Genomic DNA, 22,585 nt, shown 5'->3' with positions numbered 1-22,585 from the left:
TGGAAAGTTTTTTTCCTCCTTTTATCAAGATTATTTTATGTTAAGATTTAAAAGATTTAGGGGGTTCACTATTTTGTTTCACTCTTGTATCGTGTATTTAACCCTTTTTTGCATTTGATGAGAAAATATTTTTGAATTACCAAATTGAAAGAGATTGCAAAGGGGCGCAGTGGTGAGGATGAACCTGCCAGCAATGACTCTTGCATCTTGAAAGACAAAAATCTATATGAGAATGAAAGGGTTGAATTAATTGCTCTGCATAGTTATACCACAAAGTAACCGTTTATTTATTATGGTTTTTTTTAATGCAGAGCATAATTACATTCTGCCTGCAAGGATTCCTTGCATTTGAAAATGCTGGTTTAAGAAGCCTGTTTTCTATGATTCAATACACTGGTCTAATTGTCCAGATTTTCACAGAATGAGACACTACTGAAACTTCAGTTCCTTTATGGTCAAATTCCTTTCAATTATATTTGCAGCAGTTGGGAATTGGTCACATGAGGATTTAGTCTTTAAAATGGTGTCTCCTTATATGTAGAGGATGAGAAAGTCTTTGAGACCGTGACCATACTTGTAATTCTCTGGTCATAAAAGAATAATCCCAGAATTACTATTGAGCTGAATAGCTTTAATCCTACTGTTTCCTCCACTGAAAAATGGAAGGTGGAATAAGCCCACTTTCCCCACCCTGCCTATATGTGGTATTCATCTCAGTGATAAAGAAGGTACTTACGGAATGTCTGTTTTAATTGTATTGATAGGAGAAAACAAACAAAATTAATCTAGCCCTTATCTATAAGTAGGGCCAATTGTTGTTGCCCAGTTCCACTGATGACAACTTCCAGAGCAGTGGAGGCCCAGCATGAGCTGCTTCTTTTTCTCAGAAGCAGCACTGCTGGCCTCAATTGAAGAATCACTCTATCTTCTTTGGTTTGCTTTTCCCCTGGTTGTGGAGAAGCATTTACTTTGCATTTGACTCAGATCGCAAGAAGCTTTATTTTTACTTGCGACAGCTGTTCAGCAAGAGTGAAACATCCAGTTCCTCCTTTATGCTTGCAATCCAGAAGAGATCTCTGCTGGTGTCTCTGCCAGTGCCTTGAAGAGCTCAGTTTCACAGGAGACAGTAGAACAGGTACTTTGTGCAGTCCATGACCTGTCTGCTGATGTGCCCTTTGAAGAGCCATTTAATGCTAGTTCTTTTTGTGTGAGTAAGGCAGGAGTGTTCACAGGAGTTGAAATCTCCACTCCATTTTACTTGAGCTGTATCTGAATAGCAGCAGGGGGCTGTTCAGAGGTCTTTTCCCATTCTTCTAGCATTCTTCCACCTTCACCTTCCCATGCTAGGATCCCATCTCTGTGCTTCTGGACATCCACTCCATTTTCCCATATACTGGATCCATATACTGAGATCTGCCACCTTTCATCTCTCTGTCAGCCCTGGATTTTTTCTCTTTGTAGTGTTTATGCTCCCAGTATCACCCACTACCTGAGCAGAAACCATCGGGCCAGCAGTGACTGGAGTGCAAGCTGTGCTCTAAGCCAGCTGGAGAAACAGGAACTGCTGCCTATCAACTGATGGCAGGTTGCTGGCTCTGTGGAAGCATCCACCCCACAGCATGGATAAGCACCTTCATAGCACTGCTGGGAGCTGTTGCTTCATACCACTCTGAAGTGGTTCAGTTAGGACAGTTCGAGGACCTCTGAGCAGACATCCTTGTCCCTTGTGAGCCTGTTTTCTTCTTGAGCCAAGGTTGGTCTGATACTCCCATCTCTACATATGAAAATATCAGGTTTGGAAGAACAAGGCAATGCTTCTTTATCCACTTCTTTTGTCTAGTTCATTAATGACTTAGTAGTGGTTGAAATAACAGAAGAGATAAGTCCAGGGTTTTCTTAAGGCCATATTTGAATACAAATTTGTTTTCTTAACATATCCTCTTTCCTTCCTCTGAGATGTGTACTATCTTTTTGTGTTTAGAGCAAGGAGAAGGAATGAAACACATGCTGTCACTGCCCTTGAACTTGTTTGCAAAGCTGGCACTGCTCCCTCCTCGGTTTACTTCACTTGTTGTTGGTTTGCCTCTCTGTCTGCCTAATGCATCAGCTTGCAGGAGGATCCCATATAAAATGGAAACCTTTCCTGTGAGACATTCTTTCCACCCTGTAAAAAGTCTTTGCTGTAAATTTGCTCCAGGCTTACTACACACTTTGCACCAGAGTCATAAATTTGAATATCTTCACAGAAGAGGATTTGCCTGAAAGTGGCTAATGCAAACAGCCTTTTTCAGATAGGGGCTGACACAGTATGGTACAGTAGGCTTTCTCCTGTATAATAAAATAAAATAAATGACAGCAATTAGCTTGCTTGTTCTACCACAAGCCTTACACCTCTAGCACTTCTGTTCACTTTGGGACAGGTTTTAGGGCTGGAAGGCAGAATAAGGAATTGCTATGTAGTGGTGTCTCTGTAATATCAGCTGGCTCCATATGTTTAACCACTTAAATGCCCAGCTCAGGATTGCAGCAGCAAGACGTTACTCCCTCTGGTAGCTAATAGCAGAGACACATGATTTGAGGGAAGTTTGCATGTGGATTTTGTGGCTGTTGTATCCAACTGTAGCTACATCTGGAATGTCTGGGGCTTTTGTCTATAGTCTCCAAGCAGCCATGGGTGAATTGCTTCATGGCAGTGTAGAGCAGTGCCTTCCAGATGAATACAGGGGTGCAGTTACACCAGTTGTGAAGGGAACACATCTCCACCCACCAGAATTCACACTTAGATGCCTCACTTGAATTTTATGATTCCTGCCCATTTCTAGCAGGTGGGAAAGAAGGACAGTGGAGAAACTATAGGAGAAACTTGCAGGCTATTACGCATGACAAAGAGAGAATGGCAAAAACTGAAAGGTGCTTCACTGTCTTTCATTTTCCCTTAGCCTATTTGTACAGTAAGGACATTTTACTTTAGTGGTGTTAGCTCAAAAACAAAAGTTTGTAGAACTTAATGAGCTTGGTTTAAGACATTTTAAGGGGATGGAATACAGATCTCCCAGCACCCTGCTTTAACACGTCAACTTGTTCTCCAGTTGGCACATTAAATTCAAAACATAGATTAAGAGAAATTATTATTGTCAGCACATTCACTTTCTCAATAGAGGTGTGTTAGACTAATTAACAGAATTGGATTCCTAATACTGAAACTTGCAGCTAGGTGCTCCTGTGGTGAGTTGTTCAGGTGGAAGTTTGATGCTTATCAAGATATTAATACCTTTGTTTTGAGGAAATAAAAGCAGCTGTCCTTGCTGGATGGCACAGCTGTAGCCTGTTTTCAGACTAGAACAGATGTTGTTCGGGAGAAGCCAGTATTGTGTGTGTTGCAGTGAGTTCCCATGACATGGGAAGTAAATCAGACAAGTAGAGAGTCCAGCCTCTTGTCAAATGATTGGCTTGAACCAGGTGATTCAGTCTTGCACACTTTCTTTTGTAGACCTTAAACATTTTAAGACCTAATCTAAATCCAGTTACATTCACTTTACTTTGTGTTACTTGGGAGGAGACGTCTTTCCAGACTATTACTCTCCTCTGTCTAATGCAATCTAATACAGTGTCCTTATCATTGCTTGCAAGCTACTGGCAGTGGTGCAAATAATGATTATTACTGCATGCCAAAACTTTTGATCTTACCCTTTACTGGATTTTTTTCCAAAATAAAAGCTGTAGTGAATGGAGAAGTTATGTTTCTACTCTGAATAGCTGGGGTAAAAAGTAACAAAACCCACAACCTTACAAATGTAAGAGCAATGAAGGGTTTTAAACCTGAATCTCCCAGAAATTCTGCTGGGCCCTGAGATGACTTCGTCATCTCAAGTTCAATATTGCTTCCAAAACCTAGTACTTAAAATTTAAGTTTCAACAGTAACTGTTGCATTACTGATATTTTTGACAAAAGCATAAAGCTACTCTGAAGTTCGTATTCCAGAGAAAGTGTCTGGTCTAACTTTAATTGGCTTGGTTGACATTGATTTCATGCCTGTCCTGGAGAAGTGATTTTGTTGGTTGCCTGATAGGATGACAGGAAATTCCTCAACTTTAATATTCTCTCATTCAACTTCAGGCCAACACTCATAGCTTTTTAACAGCGTGAACTGCCTGCCTCAAACAGTTTGATTTTCAACTTGCACATGGTCATTTATACCCACATAACAATTGGATTGTTTTTTTGTTTATTTGGTTTGTGTGGCTTGCTCTGTTCTTGAAGTCTTATTTGAAGTACAAACAAGTCACCCATGTATCTGTTCATCTTACACAGAACTTGTGGTAAGCAAAGATGAAGGTCTCTGACATCTCCCTGCCTGCATATTTATCTGTGTATGTGTGGGTCTCTGGTTTCAGTTCGAGAATGCTCAGGTACAATGGCAGTTCAGCAAGCTGGATCATGTGGCATGCTGGAAACACTGCTTTATGTTGTCAGTGCTAATTGCAGCCAAGTGCATTTTCCTTCAGGGTTATATAAAGTTCATATGATTTCAGAGACACCAAACGGTATTTACAGCTAAGGGGCTCCCTTCTTTGCAAGACTTAGTAAATGTATGGGAAGCCTGATGACATGGAGCAGCATTCTGATTTTTAAATCAGGATATTGTGGCACCACATTCTGCCCCTTTAGCTTCCCTTTTTGTTATGTCATTATATGCGGTCACTCTGCTGGCCTGCTTCTGTCTCCTCTGTGCCCAGGGATAAAATATCTAAAGAGGAAAAGGCAGGTGTCCTTCATGCATGGTGCCCCTCTAGATATTTGTAAAATTACCAGTCTCTCCAGGAGGGTAGGTATTACTTTGCAATGTATCCTTAATTCTTGGTGCTTTATCTAGGAATCAGAAGGTGAGATGGAGAACTCACACTGCAGTTGTATGAATAAATTAAGGTAGGAAATTAATGCACTAGTGCCATCTATTAAGTACAAATTGTGATTACCTAGCTTAGGGCATGATATGAAATGAGTTACCATGCTGAACCCTTCTCTGTGGCACAGTCCTGATGCAGTTTCTTTCATATTTATTTTCAGGATCTTCTGGAAGTGGGAAGAGAGAATCTGGTTGTGTGACAGCAGCCCTTGGCAACACATGGAGTCATAGTGTTAACACCAGGCTCATACTACAGTATCATGACTTGCCAACAAGACAGGTGAGAACTTAACAATAAAGAGAATTTCAGTAAAGCTACACCAGGATTTCTTGGTCAGATGGGCTGTGTCCTGGAGCCCCTGTGGTTATGCCACATGTGTTGAGAACCTGGCACTCTACAGCCAGTTTATTTGGGGTGGGGGGCAGTCAGTGTCTTTTACTTTTCAGGGATGACCAGTCCTCCAGTGCCTCCTTGTGTTAGGATGGGCTTACCTGAGTCACAGGACCTGGCATTGGCCTGTTGGCACAGAACATACAGGTTTGTGGAGCTTTTAGTGAATTTCATGTTGTGAAGATGAAGAGCACCTTAAAGTGCTTTGTGCCAAATTTTGCCTGTGACTATTAGGACAGGGAGCACTCTGTCTTCTGTAGCTACTGTTAGCAAGTGGAAGCTTGCTGTCTGCACCAGCAAACTTAGCTTTTGAACAGTAAATATGGCACAAGTTTGCCAGACGTGTGCCTGGAAAAATGAGAGTTCTGACCCTTTTCACTAGAGTCTTAATTCTTTTTAGTGAAATACGTTAGCGTTTTTTACTGCAATCTTCACCACTTTATTGAAAAAAAAAGCAAACAACAAAACTAAACAAGACTGTGAAAACCCCATTTGGGGTCTGATTGAGGGAATAACTTTTTTTGTTTGTTTTTTTAAAACATCATAATCCATTATTTCACTGTCCCTTGGGATATCTGTGGTTATAATCTCTTTTGGCTTTGTCTATTCTGTTTTGCATTGATGTAGTTCTTTCCAAAGGCTGTGACCTTCAGTCTCAATGTTACTGATTTTCTGCCTGATAAAACAGAGCTGTCAGAAAAATTGCTACGTGAAATTTGTATTATTCCTATGGCATTACTATCCATGTGTGTTCAAATTGGTGCTCTTGGTTTCAGGACCACAATGTGAGATTTCTTGCTTTTAGGTTGCAGTCTTTGGAACTCAAGGAGAGGAAGCCATACTGTTTTATTTTTCTCATTAGAAGTAAAATGCTAATGATGGCATTTCTCTTCCTATGAGTAGTGGGCACTGTGAAGCAGCAGTAGTCCTTTGGACTCTCAGGTTGCAGGCTAAGTATGTCAAATGTAGTTAGAAAAGGCATCTTCTGCACTTGGATCTAAAAGACCATGCACAATGGTATATAAACTTAATGTTCCTGCTCTTGTAAGTTCTGTATGTTCTGCTTCTTGTTCTGGTCTGTAATGAGTTATCCTTTTCTATATATGTATGCAAAATACAAAGATGTTCACAAATTTTCTTGATCACAGAATCATGGAATTGTCAGAGTTGGGACAGACCTCCAGAGATCACAGAATCACAGAATGTTAGGGGTTGGAAGGGACCTCTGGAGGTCATTGAGTCCAAACCCCCTGCCAGAGCAGGACCAAAACTAGGGCATATCACTCAGAAAGGCATCCAGACAGGTCTTGAAAGTTTCCAGAGAAGGAGACTCCACAGTCTTATCTTGGGAACCTGTTCCAGTGCTTTGTAAGCCTTAGAGCAAAGAAGTTCTTCCTTATGTTGAGGTGGAACTTCTGGTGCTCTAGCTTGCATCCATTGCTCCTCATCCTATCACAGGGCATGACTTAAAGGAGACTGGCCCCTCCTTCCTAACACCCACCCTTCAGATATTTATATGCATTCATAAGATCCCTTCTCAGTCTTCTTTTCTCTGGACTAAACAGCCCCAGGTCTCTCAGCCTTTCCTTATATGACAGATGTTCCCCCCCCAAGTCGTAGCCTCCGTTGGACTCTCTCAAGTAAATCCCTGTCCCTCTTGAACTAGGCACAGAACTGGACACAGTACTCCAGGTGAGGTCTCCCTGGGGAGATTAGAGGGGGAGGAGAACCTCCCCTGACCTGCTGGACATGCTTTTCTTAATGCACCCCAGGATACCACTGGCCTTCTAGGCCACAAGGGCACATTGCTTCCCCGTGGATAACTTGTGGTCCACCAGGAGTCCAAGGTTCTTCTCCGTGGAGCTGCTTTCTAGCAGGTTGGCTCCTGTACTGGCATATTATGTTATTCCTCCCCAGGTGCAGGACTTTACACTTACTCTTGTTGAACCTCTTTAGGTTCCTCTTTGGCCATCTCTCCAGTCTGTCTAGATCTCACCGAATGGCCTTACAGCCTTCAGGTGAATCAGCCAATCCTCCCAGTTTTGTATTATCAGCAAACTTGCTGAGGATACACTCTATCCCCTCATCCAGGTTGTTGATGAAGATGTTGAACAGGACTGGACCAAGCACTGACCCCTGAGAGACTCTACTAGTTACTAGTCTCCAGCTGGACTCTGCATCACTGATCACCACCCTCTGGGCTCTATTATTTAGCCAGTTCTTCATCCATCTCACTATCCATTCTTGTACCCCACACTCCCTTCCAAGACCAGGCCTTGTGACTCCCAGACCCTGGAGGTAAGAGAGAAGGCCTGGAGGAAGGATGACTCTCCACTGGTCAATGAAGATTGGGTTAGAGATAATTTTGGTAAACTGAACATACAGAAACCCATGGGCCCCAGTAGGATGCACCCATGAGTGTTGAGAGATCTGGCTGATGTTGTTGCTCCATCACTGTCCATCATTTTCAAAAGAAGACATGCCTGAGAACTGGAGGGAAGCCAGTGTCACTCCAGTCTTCAAAAAGGGCAAGAAAGACGATGCAGAAAACTACAGCCCAGTCAGCCTCACCTCCATCCCTGGCAAAATGAGTGAGCAGCTCATTCTGGAGGTCACCTCTGAGTATGTGGAAGAGAAGGTTATCAGGAATACCCAGGATGGATTTGCCAGGGGGAAATAATGTTTGACTAGTCTGGTAGCCTATGGTGTTGTGACTGAAGGGGTAGATGCAAGGAGAGCAGTAGATGTAGTCTACCTTGACCTTCACAAGGTTTTTGATGCTGTCTCCCATAGCATCCTTGTGAGCGAGCTCAGATCATCTAGTCTGACTCCCCTGCTAAAGCAGGATCCCCCAGAGCACATTACTCGGGACTGCATCCAGGCAGGTCTTGGATCTCTCCAGAGAAGGAGAGTCTACAACCTCCCTGGGCAGCCTGTTCCAGTGCTTTGTCATCCTCACCGTAAAGAAGTTTTTTCCTCATATTTAAATGGAACTTCCTGTGTTCCAGCTTGTGCCCATTTCCCTTTGTCCCTTCACTGGGAACTACTGAAAAGAGTCTGGCTCCATCCTCCCTACACCCACCCTTTAGATACTTAAAGGCATTAATAAGGTCTCCACTCAGCCTTCGCTTCTCCAGGCTAAACAGTCCCAGTTCTCTCAGCCTTAGGTCGCTTTGGAAGTACACAAGAGGTGGAGTTGGCAAAGGAAAAAGGGCAGAAAGTGGGCTCTGTGCTACTTCAGGATACACAAAGTTGGCTAAAAAGGATCAAGAACATTCCTCTGGTGGTGGAAAAAGGGAGCAGTTTTCCTAAAGAACATTTGGACATTAAATGTAGTTTAATTAAATACAGCTTGTTTGCAAAGTAGTAGGTCGCAAGTGTATGAAATGTTGGTTTCAAGCCTTAAAAATTCCGTTATAAAGATATATTATGATCCACTTAAATAAAAGCAGAGGTTTACTCTGTTCCTAGCTGAGTTTGAGGTGCACTACCTTGCCTGCATGTAAAGCCATGGGCTTATTCTGTTTTAGCTAAGCAGAAGTGCTAAAACTACAGTCAGGAAAAACAATATATTGTTAAAAGGAAAGTAATTTGAGACAGAAGTGTGATATAAATAGTTACAGGTCTGTGATGTCCATGATTGAAATGGGATATGTCCATGATGTCCTGTAATTATTTTCCTGTTGCTGATATCTGTGTCTTTTTTTACATAAATTCTCTTTTCTTGAAGTCAATAGAATTATTTCAGTTAGACATGCAGGTTCTAGATAGAGGAAGGCATATTGGATTACCCTACCTGTAGCAGCACTGTATTCGTTAAATTATGATAGTTTTACACACATATGGTCTTTCATAATTCCTTTATAACCACTTTCAGAAATGAATTGTGAATAAAGGTGCCTCAGTTCTTGAGATGCCATTTCAGTCATCATAAGGTGGTTCTGCCAGGAGGTATTGGATATCAGTACTTTGAAAATCAGCACTTTTTGAGGAAGCTTAATTTGGAGGTCCAAAAATTCCCAAGTCAGTTAACACTTCTACAAATTCTCGTATTACTGTATTTAAAAAAAAAAAAAAGGAAAAAAAAAAAAGCGTGCACCTGTGATCATCTGTGTAGTCCTGGTTTTAAAGAGAAATTCTGCCTCAGGAAATTACTGAATGCACACAGTTGTTCTGTAGATTTGGGTGAAAAGTAGTGCAAAACCAAGTTTTCCCTGCTTTTCACAAATTGTAACCCTGCAGAATCAATACAGTTCAAGGAATAACCTGTGTTTTGTTCTGGCTTGCTCAGCAAACACATTTTTTTTACTTCAAAAGCTAGAATTTGTTCTTTCTTCAGTCATTTGACCTTCTGAGATGGTCTTCGTGGCTCAACTTACCCTCCTTCTTTCCCTGGAGGATCTGAGACAATTGTGGCAGTTTGAGGGATCTTCTCTTACATCTTATTTCCATGGCAGTAGAGCCAGTGTGCCAATCCTCACTGTGAAATCTTAGCCATCAAGAGTAAAAGCACCTCTTGAGATGCACTGGGCCATGAGGCCAAAGGGTGGTGTTCTTCAGAATGTGAAGTGATAATGTAGTCATAAGGAGGATTCAAGCAAGCAGTTTTTCAAAACCATGGTGTCTTGTAGACAGGACAAGCCACTGGGCTTCTAGATGCTTGTTCTTAGTCATGCAGTGTTCAGTTCTGGGAAGCTTGGGGATGTAGTCCCTGTTCCTGAAACTTTGGGGGATGCTAGGGCAGCAGGTGGCAGAACGAGTATGCAACAAACCTAGGGAAATTAAGCACATAATTCTTACCTGGGGTTTTTTTGTGTATATATTAAGTAAAAGATACCTTCATTTTGTTTGTCCAGCAGACCTTTTTTTGCCACCTATCCCTTTTTCCACCACACCCTCCCTATGTCTGGTGAGCTTTAGTAAGAGAGCAGCCAATTCAGCAAAAGTCCTGAAATTTCAGAGACATCCTGCCTGCCTTAAAATCAATTAGGTTTGCTTTATTGCTTGGATAGGAGCAGATTTCTGAACAAACAGATGAACTTTCCTCTTTTGCCCCTTTCTAGAAGCTGGTGTTTTGGTTTTGGTTTCCTCCAGGACAGAAGTAATGCCACAGGGGGAGGGAGAGCAGAAGGAGGTTTCCAGTCTGCATTTAAGTTCATTGTGCCACCAAAACCTACAAGCATGGACTAGTGTAGGAATCTTTTAGCTGCTGAGGTGAGACTGAGCTGCATGACTTCCACAGCTACATGGTGGCATAAGACCTTGGGAGAACATGGGAAAAGTTAAATGTTTTGCACAAATGGGTTCATGAAGGGCATCTTTTTGGATACTGATACCTGGTTCTCACTGAGCACTATTGTAAGTAGTTACCTATGACATTTGTTTTCCTGAAATCCATCCATAAGCATGCAGACCCTTTGAGTTTAGGCCAAAACCAATGGGGCTGCCCTAGAAACTGTCAGAGTCTTCAGTTACCCCAGTGTGTATAATTGTCATTCTTTCCTGAACTGGAGTTAGCAGGCTCCAAGGTTACTGTTTTCATGTGTGCTCAGCTATCTTTGGGGGACAGCGTGGTAGGGCTTAATACGTTGACATGCTATATTTAACATTTTATTCTTGTCTGTTGGAGACAGGGTGCTGGATTAAGTGAGAGCCTGGCCAGATCTGACATGGCAGCTTCTATGGGCCTGGTTTATTTTACAGTTTTCAAAGAATTTGTGAGACTCATAATATTGTGTTAAAGTCTGTAATGTGTTTTGAAATTCTCAGATGGAAAGTGCACATAGAAGCGTTGTTTTATAACAAATCAGCATTTTCCTGTGGTATTTTCAAGAAATAGCATTTAGGATTGAGAAATGGGCTGGAGCTTTCAAGCTGTGCCAGCTGAGCTGTTGTGCAGTGGTTTTCCTGCTACAGGTAAAGTGTTTCAAATGCCTAAGTACATGGTGACTCATTCTGAAAACAAAACAGAAGAAACCTTCTCTCATTCAGACTAATGCCAGACATAACTTTTGTTCTGTCCTTGTTTACAGACCAGCTGTTTTGTCTTGCTCTGCTTACTATCATATGAATAAGCCCTGAATAAGCATTCCAGAATTGCCATGGTGAGGTAACCATGGTACTGGCTAGGTAATTGGAGAGAGCTGAGAGGAGTGGGGATGAAGTTTTGCATTTATATGACTTGCTAAGGCAAACTGCTATGATTCTTTACCTCAAATTTGTTCTAATTTTAGTGAAGCAGTAGTCTCTAACACTACCAGTCATTAGTATATAGTAGTATAGTAAATACATAGCAATACAGTAAAAAAATATAGTAAATATAGTAAAATATAGTAAAAAATGAAATAATGTGGATTGTTGCAGTCATGCTGGTTTCAGAGCATAAGTGAGATCAGCTTTATCTCTCCCTGCATAACACTGAAGGTAGTTGTTAATCTGTTCTGTAGCTGTTGGATAGCTGTTCTGTTTTAAAGGTGAGGTTTTCATCCTTAAAAAGGAAGCAAGGAAAATAAAACTATTTTTAAAAAAGCAGGTAGGCTGTGAAGAAGGAACATGCACCAAGTACTACCATCTGGGGTTAACACTTTCTAAATGTTGCCTTAATAATCTGGCGCAAGTACAGTAAATAAGCTTGGAAATGGCATCCAGCTTTTATGGATTTATGGATAATGGAAGATTGTAGCCTCATATTATAAAGGGTTCTAGTTACTTTGGTGAGATAGAAGTATTTGCTGGGGAGAAAGAAGAGGAAATTAAATGTAATCAGACAGAACATTACTTGAAATCACTCTGATCTGGTAGGAATAAGGTCTAATACAAAAAAAAAAATACAAACATTCTATTACAAACATACAAAAATTACAGAAATTCTATTAACTTTGTAGCAGTTATAGCTACTGACTAAATCAAATAAAGAAGAAGAAGCAATGAAAAAAATTGAATAGGCTTACATATAGTTTTGGAGTCAGATGAAGATGATGGAGATGGTCACTAGTGCTGAGAAGTGCAGACAGCTTTTCACCTATTTCAGGGGCAACAGAGAAACAGCTAGTTCAATCTTTGACACCATGGGGTAAGAAAGAGCCCATAGAGAACTGGACAGTGAAATCAGTGTTTGGCCAAAGGAGGTGACCGAGGATGTGTGATGATTGCCATGTGTGAAGCAAGAAGTATTGCTCTTTACATTGTCTTCTGCTGAGCTAGAATTTGAGGAGACTCAGAAAAAGAGGTCCAGGTACCCTAAAGAAGTACAGAAGATAGCTCTGCATGTGAGTTTTTAGCAGAATTATTAAGACAAATTAAGTGGCATTCAGCAGCTGTGATCCATATAGGAAAAAAACTATCTTTATATGCTACATGAATCATGTGCATTGTGCAGTAGTGCAGATCACGTACACAGTACAAAACTTTTCTTTTCAAGTGTATAGACATGAGAAAATCTGCAGATAGCAGTGTATAATGAGGTGTAGTAAGCAGTGATAGAAGAGGGAAGTGCCTATTGGATTGTTTTGAAATGGAACTGGTGTAAAGTTTGTATCTGTTTTAAGCCATCTTATTATATAATGTACTTATATGGAAAATCAGCTCTGTGGAAACATGAAGAGAGATTTTACTTTTTTTTTACGATAAGAATGATGGTATGGAGTCATGTAAGGGATAGGAAGTTTTGCAGGAAAGTAGTCTTTTTCAGGGGAGATTAATTTGTTATGGTTCTCCATTACGAAGGACGCTGCTTTTGAAGAAATACCTGTGGAAAGACAGCACTCCTACATAAATTCTGTAAGCCCTTCCATTTGAAGAAATGTTGTTTTTTTCTAGGATATAGAGTTCACTTCAGAGACTTCTGGCTCACCTCTGGTATCATTTGAATATTTTGAATCAAGACACCATGAAATGTTATTATGGCCTCAAATTTCCATGCATGTGTACAAACCACATCCTTTAAAATACATAAATAAGCAGCATATTTATTTTTTTCTGATTAAAAAGGCTCCAGACTGATAACCCTTACAACAGAAGTCTTTTGCTTATCCATAGATAAGCATAAGCAGCAATATGAACTCGAGTTGCATGTGAACAAGATGAAACTGGACACAATGCACAACTGTAACATCAACAGATGAATATCAACACAGGATGATACTGACGTAAATCCAGCAATAGTGCCAAATGAAAGCATGCCATAAAAGTAGAGAAGGTTCATTAACAAGTGTTAGGAGCTCAAACATCACTAGCTCGCTTACTTTCCCAACTTGTGTATTTGTTCATGCTGATGTTTGCAGTAAGCTTCCTTCTTAATGGACTTGTGGGGGATAGTCATATAATATAAACATCACCGTAGCCCTGTCTGTGTAAAGTGGGACTGGATTTATGGCCCTCTCCTTTTAATAGGACACTTTCATAAACAGAAAAAAAGTTTCCATTGTTCATGAACAAGAAATAATTTACTCAGGTGCTTATATAATACCAATCAATTAGTTATCTAAGAATCTAAACAGAAATTAAAGGACCATAGATAAAATGGAAAAGAACAGAAGTGGACCTTTAAATAGTTCATCTTATTCTTTATTTTCTTTCAATAAGCATTGCAGATTTTCTTAATGAAGACTATTCTAATATCAGATTGACAGAATATAGCAGCAGCTGTGCAAACTTCTAACTCATAGATCTGTAGTTCAGAACATCTCAAATGGACAATCAGGAACGTCTCTGAGAGGCAAAATCAACCATTATGTTATACCAAGTCTTCCTAGCAAGACCAGTGGCAGAGGTGGGTACTTTTGTTAGACATCTTTGGCTGATAGGCAAGGCAGCTCTTGAAGGAGACTCCTCTTTGGTTGCTGCTAACTTAAACCAGTTATGAGTTCACCATCTCACAGTATGTTATATTTTGAAATTGCTGTGCAAGCATTTGCTGACTAACCACACCAAGTGCTGACAACCGAGGAAACAGTCATAAATAACTGTCCAGAGTAAATCCTGTGCAGCTGGGAGCAGAACTGGAATCTCTTCACTGCCACTTTCTGCCACTAAGCTTGATCTTGCTCAACCTTTACTGCTTCTGTTTCAGGCACTTAATAAGTCTTTGTACCTACTTGTATGTAGTTCCTCAGCTGTGAAGGTACTCCTCCTGCTTCCTTCTCGTTTTCTCTGTAGATTAATTCAGCCACTGAACTAGTTTTAACTGGGGTCACTGGCTTCTTTTCTGAATCTCTCTCCTTAGCATGCCATAGACATTTCTTCATCAATGTTCACCATTAGTGAAAGGTTAATTAAACTGAGACTGTGGCTTGAGCTTTATGATGCTTTCTGTTTCTTTGTTTCCAGTTGCTGTTGATACCATAACTGATTTTTTGAAGTCTCAGCTCTAGGACTCATTTTGCATTCCTATGTCCCTCCTCTTTGCAGATACCAAAACTGTTCCAAGTTCCAGGTTCCCAACAAAGCAAGTAGCTATTGCTTATGTTTGTAGATTATTAAAATGCTTGTCTAAACTCTTTATCTTCCATATTGGTTAATGCAGCATCTTCATTTCTAGTATTATCAAACCTCAGTTTTTTTCCTCTTCCAAACAAAATAGTACTGTCACCTTGGTGAGACCTACTTAATTTTTAAGTATTTTCTCAGTTCTGTAACTAGGAGAATGGCATTTTGCCTTGTTCTAGTTGATAATTGTGCATTTTCATGTTAAATTCTCAGAAATTTTGGCTATGTCTCCTGTTCCTTATTGGGAGCCACTTAAAGGTCAGGATAGGAGGGGTAAGATTACTTTAACAAAATATGTTCTGAATATAAACAAAGAACTTCAGTTTGTGACACTGTTAATCCAACGCCCTTTACAAACACTATATTTACAGTTCACTAAAGCAGCATAAAAATGGGAGAGAGGAAGAACCAGATATGACTTTCAGGCTCTGGTCTGGATTGTCTGAAGTATGCTCTGTTTGTAAGCTTAAGCCTTTTTAGCAGAAGGGGAATGAACACAAATTCCCATCCTGTTTATACAGAATTACTTTTCTGATTTTGATTGGACTTCATTGTGAGTTTTCCCCTCAGAACAGAGTGTAATTAACCTAGGGCAGATTCTCTCATCAATATATGAAGTGTCATTGCTGCTAACAATAGAGTGGCAATGACCAAAATGCAAAGCCCTGTGGCTCCTATCTTCTAAAAGATCCTTTTGTTCTTATTTCTTTTTTTCTTTTTCTTTGTTTTTTGTTGTGTTGTGTGTTTTTTTTTAATTGAAAACAAGCAAACTAAAATACGTAACTCAAATTTAAGTGTTTACTATTCAGAAATGTTCTGAAAAGTCTGTCTTGGAATAAAGTATGCTTAAAACTTGGAGGCATTCTTGACAGTGGAAAAGATCAATATGAAGGAACTGAAAAACTTTAAGTAGTGAAAATATGGTGGAATAGAAGATAATGGAACATAAGCTTCATAATAGAAATAATCTGTAAAATAATATCAGGTGTTATAAATTAGTTTCTGCTTTACATACAAGCTCAAAGTGAAGCTGCTATTGGAGTGGTTATGTTTACCACAGAAAAAACGAATTCAACAGTATAATGCAATCCTGAAAAGAGTCTGTGCTATCCTAGAACAGATCAGGCAAAGTTTTTTCAAAGGAATGAAAAGAGTGTACCATTGTGAAAAGGCACTGATGATATCTCAGGAATCCTGTATATGGCCTGGATATTTGTATTCAAGCTCTTTTCTTCTTTTTCTTCGCTTTCTACGTACTTTCTTCCCAGGTAAGGTCTGTGCTAGATACAGTATCTTTGTTGACATAGCAACAAGTTTGACCTGTCACTGGTAAAAAAAATAGGCCTCAGGTAAAGGTTTAAAACCAGACAAATTTTGACATACTGACTTAAGTGCGCAAAATGTATTGCATCTATGAAAGGTCAGATCAAATATGATTCTCCTGCTCAGGCATTACAAATTTTGTGATGCTCTAAACATATTAAGGGAGAGTCATCTCAGGAGTTTGTATATCTAAGGTATTATACTTTGAACTTGAATTTCTGCTTGTTTTATTAATCTAATGTCATTGAACTGTTCTAGATTGACAACATAGAATGACAGCCAGTGAGTGGCATTCAAAATCTGCTGTACAGAAAACAGTGTTTTCTTCAATTCAGCCTTATTAGTATATCTACTCTGGGAATGGTCAATTAATCTAGAGGGGTTTTCTCTATATAGACTTCTTGATCTTTGATCTCTGTAATTCCTATCTATGGTATCAGTGCCCTTAGCTATGATCTAGAAACAACCTGAAAAAGAAGAAACCCTCTTAACTGCTTAGAAACTGAATACAGACTACTGACTCACTTTAAGGAATATAAACAATTTTTGCATACTGCTGCCTGGGAGGGCCTGCACTTAAAAACTTTATGGTCTCCAATGTTGGTGACCTGTTGGCAGCTGCCTGTCCAACTTCCATCATGTCTACTCACCATATTGCATCAAGAAGACAATGAAATGTATAATTTTCTCAATATTACCTTCCCTGGACTGTTGGAAAAGCGTAATGGAATTTTAGGACATCTGCTCTATCAGGTGTGGAAAGGATGTAGCCAGGAGATGATAGTGTATTATACCTACATTGTGGAAACATTGGAATATAAAACAATATAAATAGCTACCTGAACCATCCTACTTCAGCTCTCACATGTAGTACATATGCTGTACTTTGATTAGGAAGAAGTATGTCCTCTGGATAGATATTTACAGAAAACAGTGAATTCCTCAATGTGTGTTGAAGTTCATTGTTTCTGACAGGCTGGTGATTGATGGATAACCTTAACTTTTCAGATACTGATAGGAAGTAGTGTAAAGTGCAACACAATGGCTTCTTCCTTGAGTATTCACATTGAAACAATACTAAATTAGAAGTAACTAAATGGGTCATTTGTCAATAAATGCTCCTGTCTCGTCAAAGAAAGTGACAGACCTAGGTTGCAGTGTAGCACATGAGGCACTATTGAGTTTTTTCTCTGCTGGAAATGCCTCGTTTGTTTTACCTTGGGTTTGCAAAGCCCTTTCACATTTGCATCACAGTTGTGGCTCTTGGTCTCCCATATTAGCCCTGAGTTGCTTGCACAAATTCTTGCGCTAGTCCTGAGTGAACTATCAGCCTTGGCTTTTTCTGCCACTTGACTTTATTTGGCTGTGCAGATAGATGTCTCTGCAGCTCAGGGTGTTTACATGCTCCACAGCACTGAGCTGGAACCTATGGACTTCAGGTTGCAAAAACACCTGAGATTGCCTTGCACAGAGATGACAGTGGTCCAGGAGGTTTGGCTTGGTGTCTGAGCCAAACAGGCCTGGCCAGCACCTGTTTTACTCAGCAGATCAATGTTTCTCATCCGAGTTATGTGTGTGTTCTTCACTGTATGTCAATTAAGTTCTTTCTTTTATTGTCACTATTTATTTATCTATCTAATAATAATATAGAACTCTGTACCATGATCATCTCAACCTATAGGCAGAAAGTCACCTAATCCACTCCTAACTTGTGATGGTTTTTCCAGCTAGATATGGTACATCTCATATCAAAAACAAGAGGAAACTATTTTTTTCTCTTTTTCATACATTTTATCTTCTCACTTGTGATCTTATAATGAACATCTCAGTCTTCATTTGAAATAACTGAGCAAGCTGAAAAGAGAAAATAAAAGAGTAAATTAGCACCAGAAATAATCAATTTCTAAATTAGCTAGAATTAAATATAGAAGAAAACAAAAAAAAAGTTAAACAACTTCCTTTAAGAAACATAATCAAAGTTGCCATTTGGGTGCTCTTGCAGGGAAGAAGACGTTGAGTGATTTTTTTCATCAATATTTTTTCCTATAGGTGTGCATTTTCTTTGCTGTGGCTACATTTTTGTGCTTTGGATGTAACAAGTTTTTAAAAGTTCAGATGTAGCTAAGATCCCTAATGCACATAGACTAGCTGGAATATCTTAAGCATAATCCCCATGCAAGAGAGTATCTAAGAGCTGTAAATGCTACTTCCAGGAATTTTGTGAAAATAATTGCTATTGTATCTAATCTTTACGTATGTTTCTTCACCAAAGTAAAAAGATTTATTAACCTGCTGAATGTTATTTGGGGCATGCTGTCATCAGAAGTTTCAGATCTGATGGGCTATACAGTAATGTTCCAGGTCTTAAAGGGCCATCCAGCCTTTAGTGGATCTATGCCATGCACTGGAGCATGTTTGCCTTTGCGTGGTGGGGATTGATGGGGATCCGCTTACCCTCTAGAAATGTAAATGAAGTCTCCTGAAACATCTCATGTTTTTTTATGGAGCTCTGTTATTCAGTGGTTGCACATTCAGCAACAGATGATGTTCAGAATGACATTAAGCTTTCTTTGAACACATTGTTTTCTACTTCTTTGGTAGAATCTCTCCCAACAATGTTCTTGCTAGAGAAAATCTGGGTCTTGTAAAAAGATTGAAAATAAATTTTAAATTAAATCTAACACCTTTTCTCAACACCTGTAAGGCATGGCAGTAATCCACAACCACACACATTGCATCTCTATGTTTTACCATTATCTCTATGTAGTATCACAGATTTGATAGCTGCTTCTTCTTTTTTTGGTCCTTGTTATGTGATGCCCAGTGGATTATAAAAATATACTCTGCTGAGACTTTACATAGAATGTTGCTGTTTGTCATATGTGTACTAAGCAGTGTTGTGTTCGCTTGTCTCCAGAGACTTTATTTGTAGCAACAGAACAAAGTGAGCACACAAAAGAAGTTGGAAAGGGTTTTTGTTTGTTTCACGTCAAAAGTATTTTGCAGCCACTAGTGTGGGTGAAGAATATTTCTGCTGTGGTCTAGGACTTGGTTGAATCCAAATCTTTTTGGCCCAAGCCTAGGAATTTAGGATTATGCCTTTACATCAAGGAACTATGAAGGACTCTGTTGTGTTACTGATGTTCAAAAACAATGAATGCAGGATGTGGAGAGCACACCTTGTGATGCTTTTTTACAATATTCTTTTTAAATTTTCTTTCAAGTTATGAAAAGTAATGTTGAGCTTTTTCATCATTTAGAAAGCCAAAAGGAAGTGAAAGAAGGAATGAGCATTAGCTAAATAAAGATTTGAGACATAGTAGAAACAGGCATGGGGGTTGAATTTGCAGGGGATACTTTCTTATCAGCTGAAGATGATTATGTTGCAAAAACTGTCATAGAGAAGGTTCATAGACATCTGAAGAATAAGAAAAGTAACACATCTTTATGACAATCCATGTGTTGATTACATACTTAAAAAACGTTTATTCCTTCTGTTGTGCTGGTGAATTACAGCAAGCTGACCCGCTCCATGCAGTGTTGAGGGCCAAATGCAGGTCGGAACCCTGCCTTTGCAGATGTGTGGGCAGAGGAGCCAGCAGCACCTCTGTCTAAGCATGTGGTTTTTGTGAAGGAGAAAATGTGCAGCTGCTGGGCTTCCATGATATCCTACCAGCTGATCCCATCTTTTCCAGGTCAGCCTGGCAGTCTGGGTGGAAGCAGCCATTTATTTTGAGAACTGCCCTGTTGCTATAGTACTGGTACTCCCTTAGGAGTCCTTCCCACTTCAGGAGCCGTAAATAAGAACTGTATCCTTCAGCCCTTTTCTTATTTCCAGAACCAAAGTCAAACAGAACAATATGGAAGACTCTGAAAAGCCAAGTAAACTTTGTTTTCTTTTCTTCTCAGTACTAGTGTGCTGTAAGTCTGATGAGTGACCACAAGCTACCACAGAGGAGAATTCCCCTAGGAGGATGTGTTTATGCTGCCCGACTACTTTATCCAGCCACAGCACCATCCCCAAATCCCTTTTCTTGGTTCTGTTTCATTGTGGTAACCAGGATATGCAGGCTGGCTGGCTGCTTTCCTGCTTAGTAAGAGCTACACACATTTTCTCCTGAATTACCCTTCACATTGGACAGTTACCAGGGCTTTGGGCCTCAGAAGTATAGCATAGGAAATCATCATGGCCAAGCTCTTGTGAACTTTCTTGGCCTCTAGAGGACTCTCCACTGGGAAAATTAGGAGAGAGTCAGAAAGAGAAAAGACTACATTCAGTTTACAAAATAGGGAGGAAGGTACATGGCAGGGAGACAGGAAGCACTTCTGGGAAGAGGAATTTCACAGGGTCTGGTGTTACATGAGCAAAAGAGAGCCGACTGGCCTTGCAAACGCCATGTTCACACTGGGGAACTTGCAGCAGAAGTCTGGCTTAAGTGAAAGTATACTGGAGGCAGCCTGTTTTTCTACAGTTCCCCGGCCAGGTTGTTGCAGTTCAGACACAGTTTGGATAAACATCTGGGACTGCATTTTCTTTTCCAATTAAAACTTGAAACTGTGTGATGTTTGCCTGGGCAGTGCAGTTCACTGCCACTGAAGTTATTGTTAAGTACATCAGGCAGGAGGAAAAGGCACTCTGGGTTAGAGGTTTCAGGGATCTGCTTGCAGCCTGGGAGAGGACAGAACCATTTTGTTAGATTGTGTTGTATTCAGGACAGTTGTTGCTCTGGAGCACATCAGGGTAGTTCACGTTGGAAAGTTCTGCTTTTGTTGACTGTGATTGCTTTGATACTCATTGGAGATTTTGATGGTTTTCTTCCATTGAAGTTGTGTTCAATCATTCCAGGGATATTCAGAGCTCCTCATTATAGTGCCTGAAGCTAAAACTGTGTCTGAATGGCAGTACATATTGCTTGCTCAGCTCTCTCACTTGCAGTCCAATGTTTGGCACACCACAAGAACTGGAACAACTTGCAGACTGGTCACCTGTTGCTGGCAATGGCCTGGATAGGAACAGCCAAAACATGTGCGTTTGTTCTGGTTTTATGAGAGGAGAAGTAATTGACCCCACTGAATACATGGGAATGTAGGTAGCAGAACTGTTGCTTATTGATCCTTCTGCTGTACCCTCTGGGTAGAGGAAAACAGGGTATCTCTGGAGTGGTGCTTACCTGGCAGAAAGTTAATACAGGGAAGTTGCTACAGATGTCTATATCCATGCCTAATTTTGGACTGAAGCAAAGGAATGCTACATGATTTTCATATAATAGCTCAATAAAACAGTGGCAAAGTTAGGAAGATAACTCATTAATCCTGGCAGTATGCAATATGAAAAAGTCCTTTATATATGTATTGCTCTGTAAAAGCAAGATCTGAAACCAGCCAGGTATAGCAGGGCTTGAGATTAAGAGAGCATCCCCTTTCCTGGAATTGTCCACTCCCCTGTTTCTCCTCTGTTCTTAAAAGATTATTGGTTTTCATTTCTATCTTCTCCATTTTTGTTTTCCGTCCATTTCTTTCCTTTGCAAGTATTGAATGTCTCCTCTGGGAGTAAGCCTAGCCACATGTGCATGCAATGATGGTTTATTTTTATTGGAGTCATTGCCTGTGACTGTTATTCATTACTATAGGAAGTACTGCACTAACAAACTGCTCTGAGAGCTTTTTCTTTTCTGTTGTGAAAAGTCCTGTTTTGTCCATAGCCATTGAGAGTATCTACTGCCATCATTAAGACATGGAGAGTTTAGACCTCCGACATTGGTACTGCTTCCTGCACAATCTCAGCTTCTCTTAGCTTCCTTGCATGTTGTCTCTTAGGGTCAGCTTTTCAACCATCTGCCCACCTCACTGCTACCTAAGCAACTCGATTGGCCTCTGTTTGGGGAAGAATTTGTGGTTGCAGAAAGCTAGAGCAGTGACTGTTGTGGCCTCTTACAATAATAAGGGTACAGCCAGAAGAACGCCACCAAGCATGACTTGCCTGGCATGAAATGACTGATTCAGGAAAGGCAAGTCAGAAGTAGTATAAAATGCTTTTATCTCACTTGCCCTTCTAGTTTGACAATGTATAAGTAATGAGCATCCCTGTTTCCTCACTTTTATTTACAAGTTATCACACACTTCTCTGTTGCTGTGTGCAAGCCCAGCATCTCCCATTTTTAAGGCCATGTGAGAAATTGCTGGTATTTCTTTAAGATGAATCTGTAGCATAAATAAGAAAATTACTGGCAGTTAAATTAGGACCATATGCTTAGCATAAATGTAAGTCAAAGCTTAAGAGATGTAAACAGCCTAAATAATGTCACATAAGAAATACAGCGATGTAAAATCAATTAATATTAATTACCTGCTTCTGAGATCAGAGTGGAGCACAGTAAAGAAAGGTGAGTGATCTGCCTAGACTAACCCAGAAGAACATAGCATCTTACCCTAAAAGTTAATGTTAGAATAAAACAAACTGGCAAGAGGCGATTTAGCT

At 40.1% G+C, this 22,585-nt stretch overlaps 1 protein-coding gene across 1 annotated transcript in view; it reads left to right on the top strand.

Moving 5' to 3' along the window:
- The window catches only part of RAD51B (RAD51 paralog B), a 392,370-nt gene that overhangs the window by 229,834 nt on the left and 139,951 nt on the right, over window positions 1–22,585 (top strand). Inside the window, exon 8 of the mRNA XM_010007683.1 lies at window positions 5,069–5,187. Coding sequence (XP_010005985.1) covers window positions 5,069–5,187 — 119 coding nt within the window. The remainder of the gene's footprint in view (window positions 1–5,068; window positions 5,188–22,585) is intronic.

The sequence above is a fragment of the Chaetura pelagica genome, unplaced genomic scaffold (assembly GCF_000747805.2).
Source record: "Chaetura pelagica isolate M959 unplaced genomic scaffold, ChaPel_1.0 scaffold70, whole genome shotgun sequence".
Classification (NCBI taxonomy): Eukaryota; Metazoa; Chordata; class Aves; order Apodiformes; family Apodidae; genus Chaetura; species Chaetura pelagica.
Note: the sequence above shows the minus strand (reverse complement) of the source record. Positions and strands in the feature narration are given on the sequence as shown.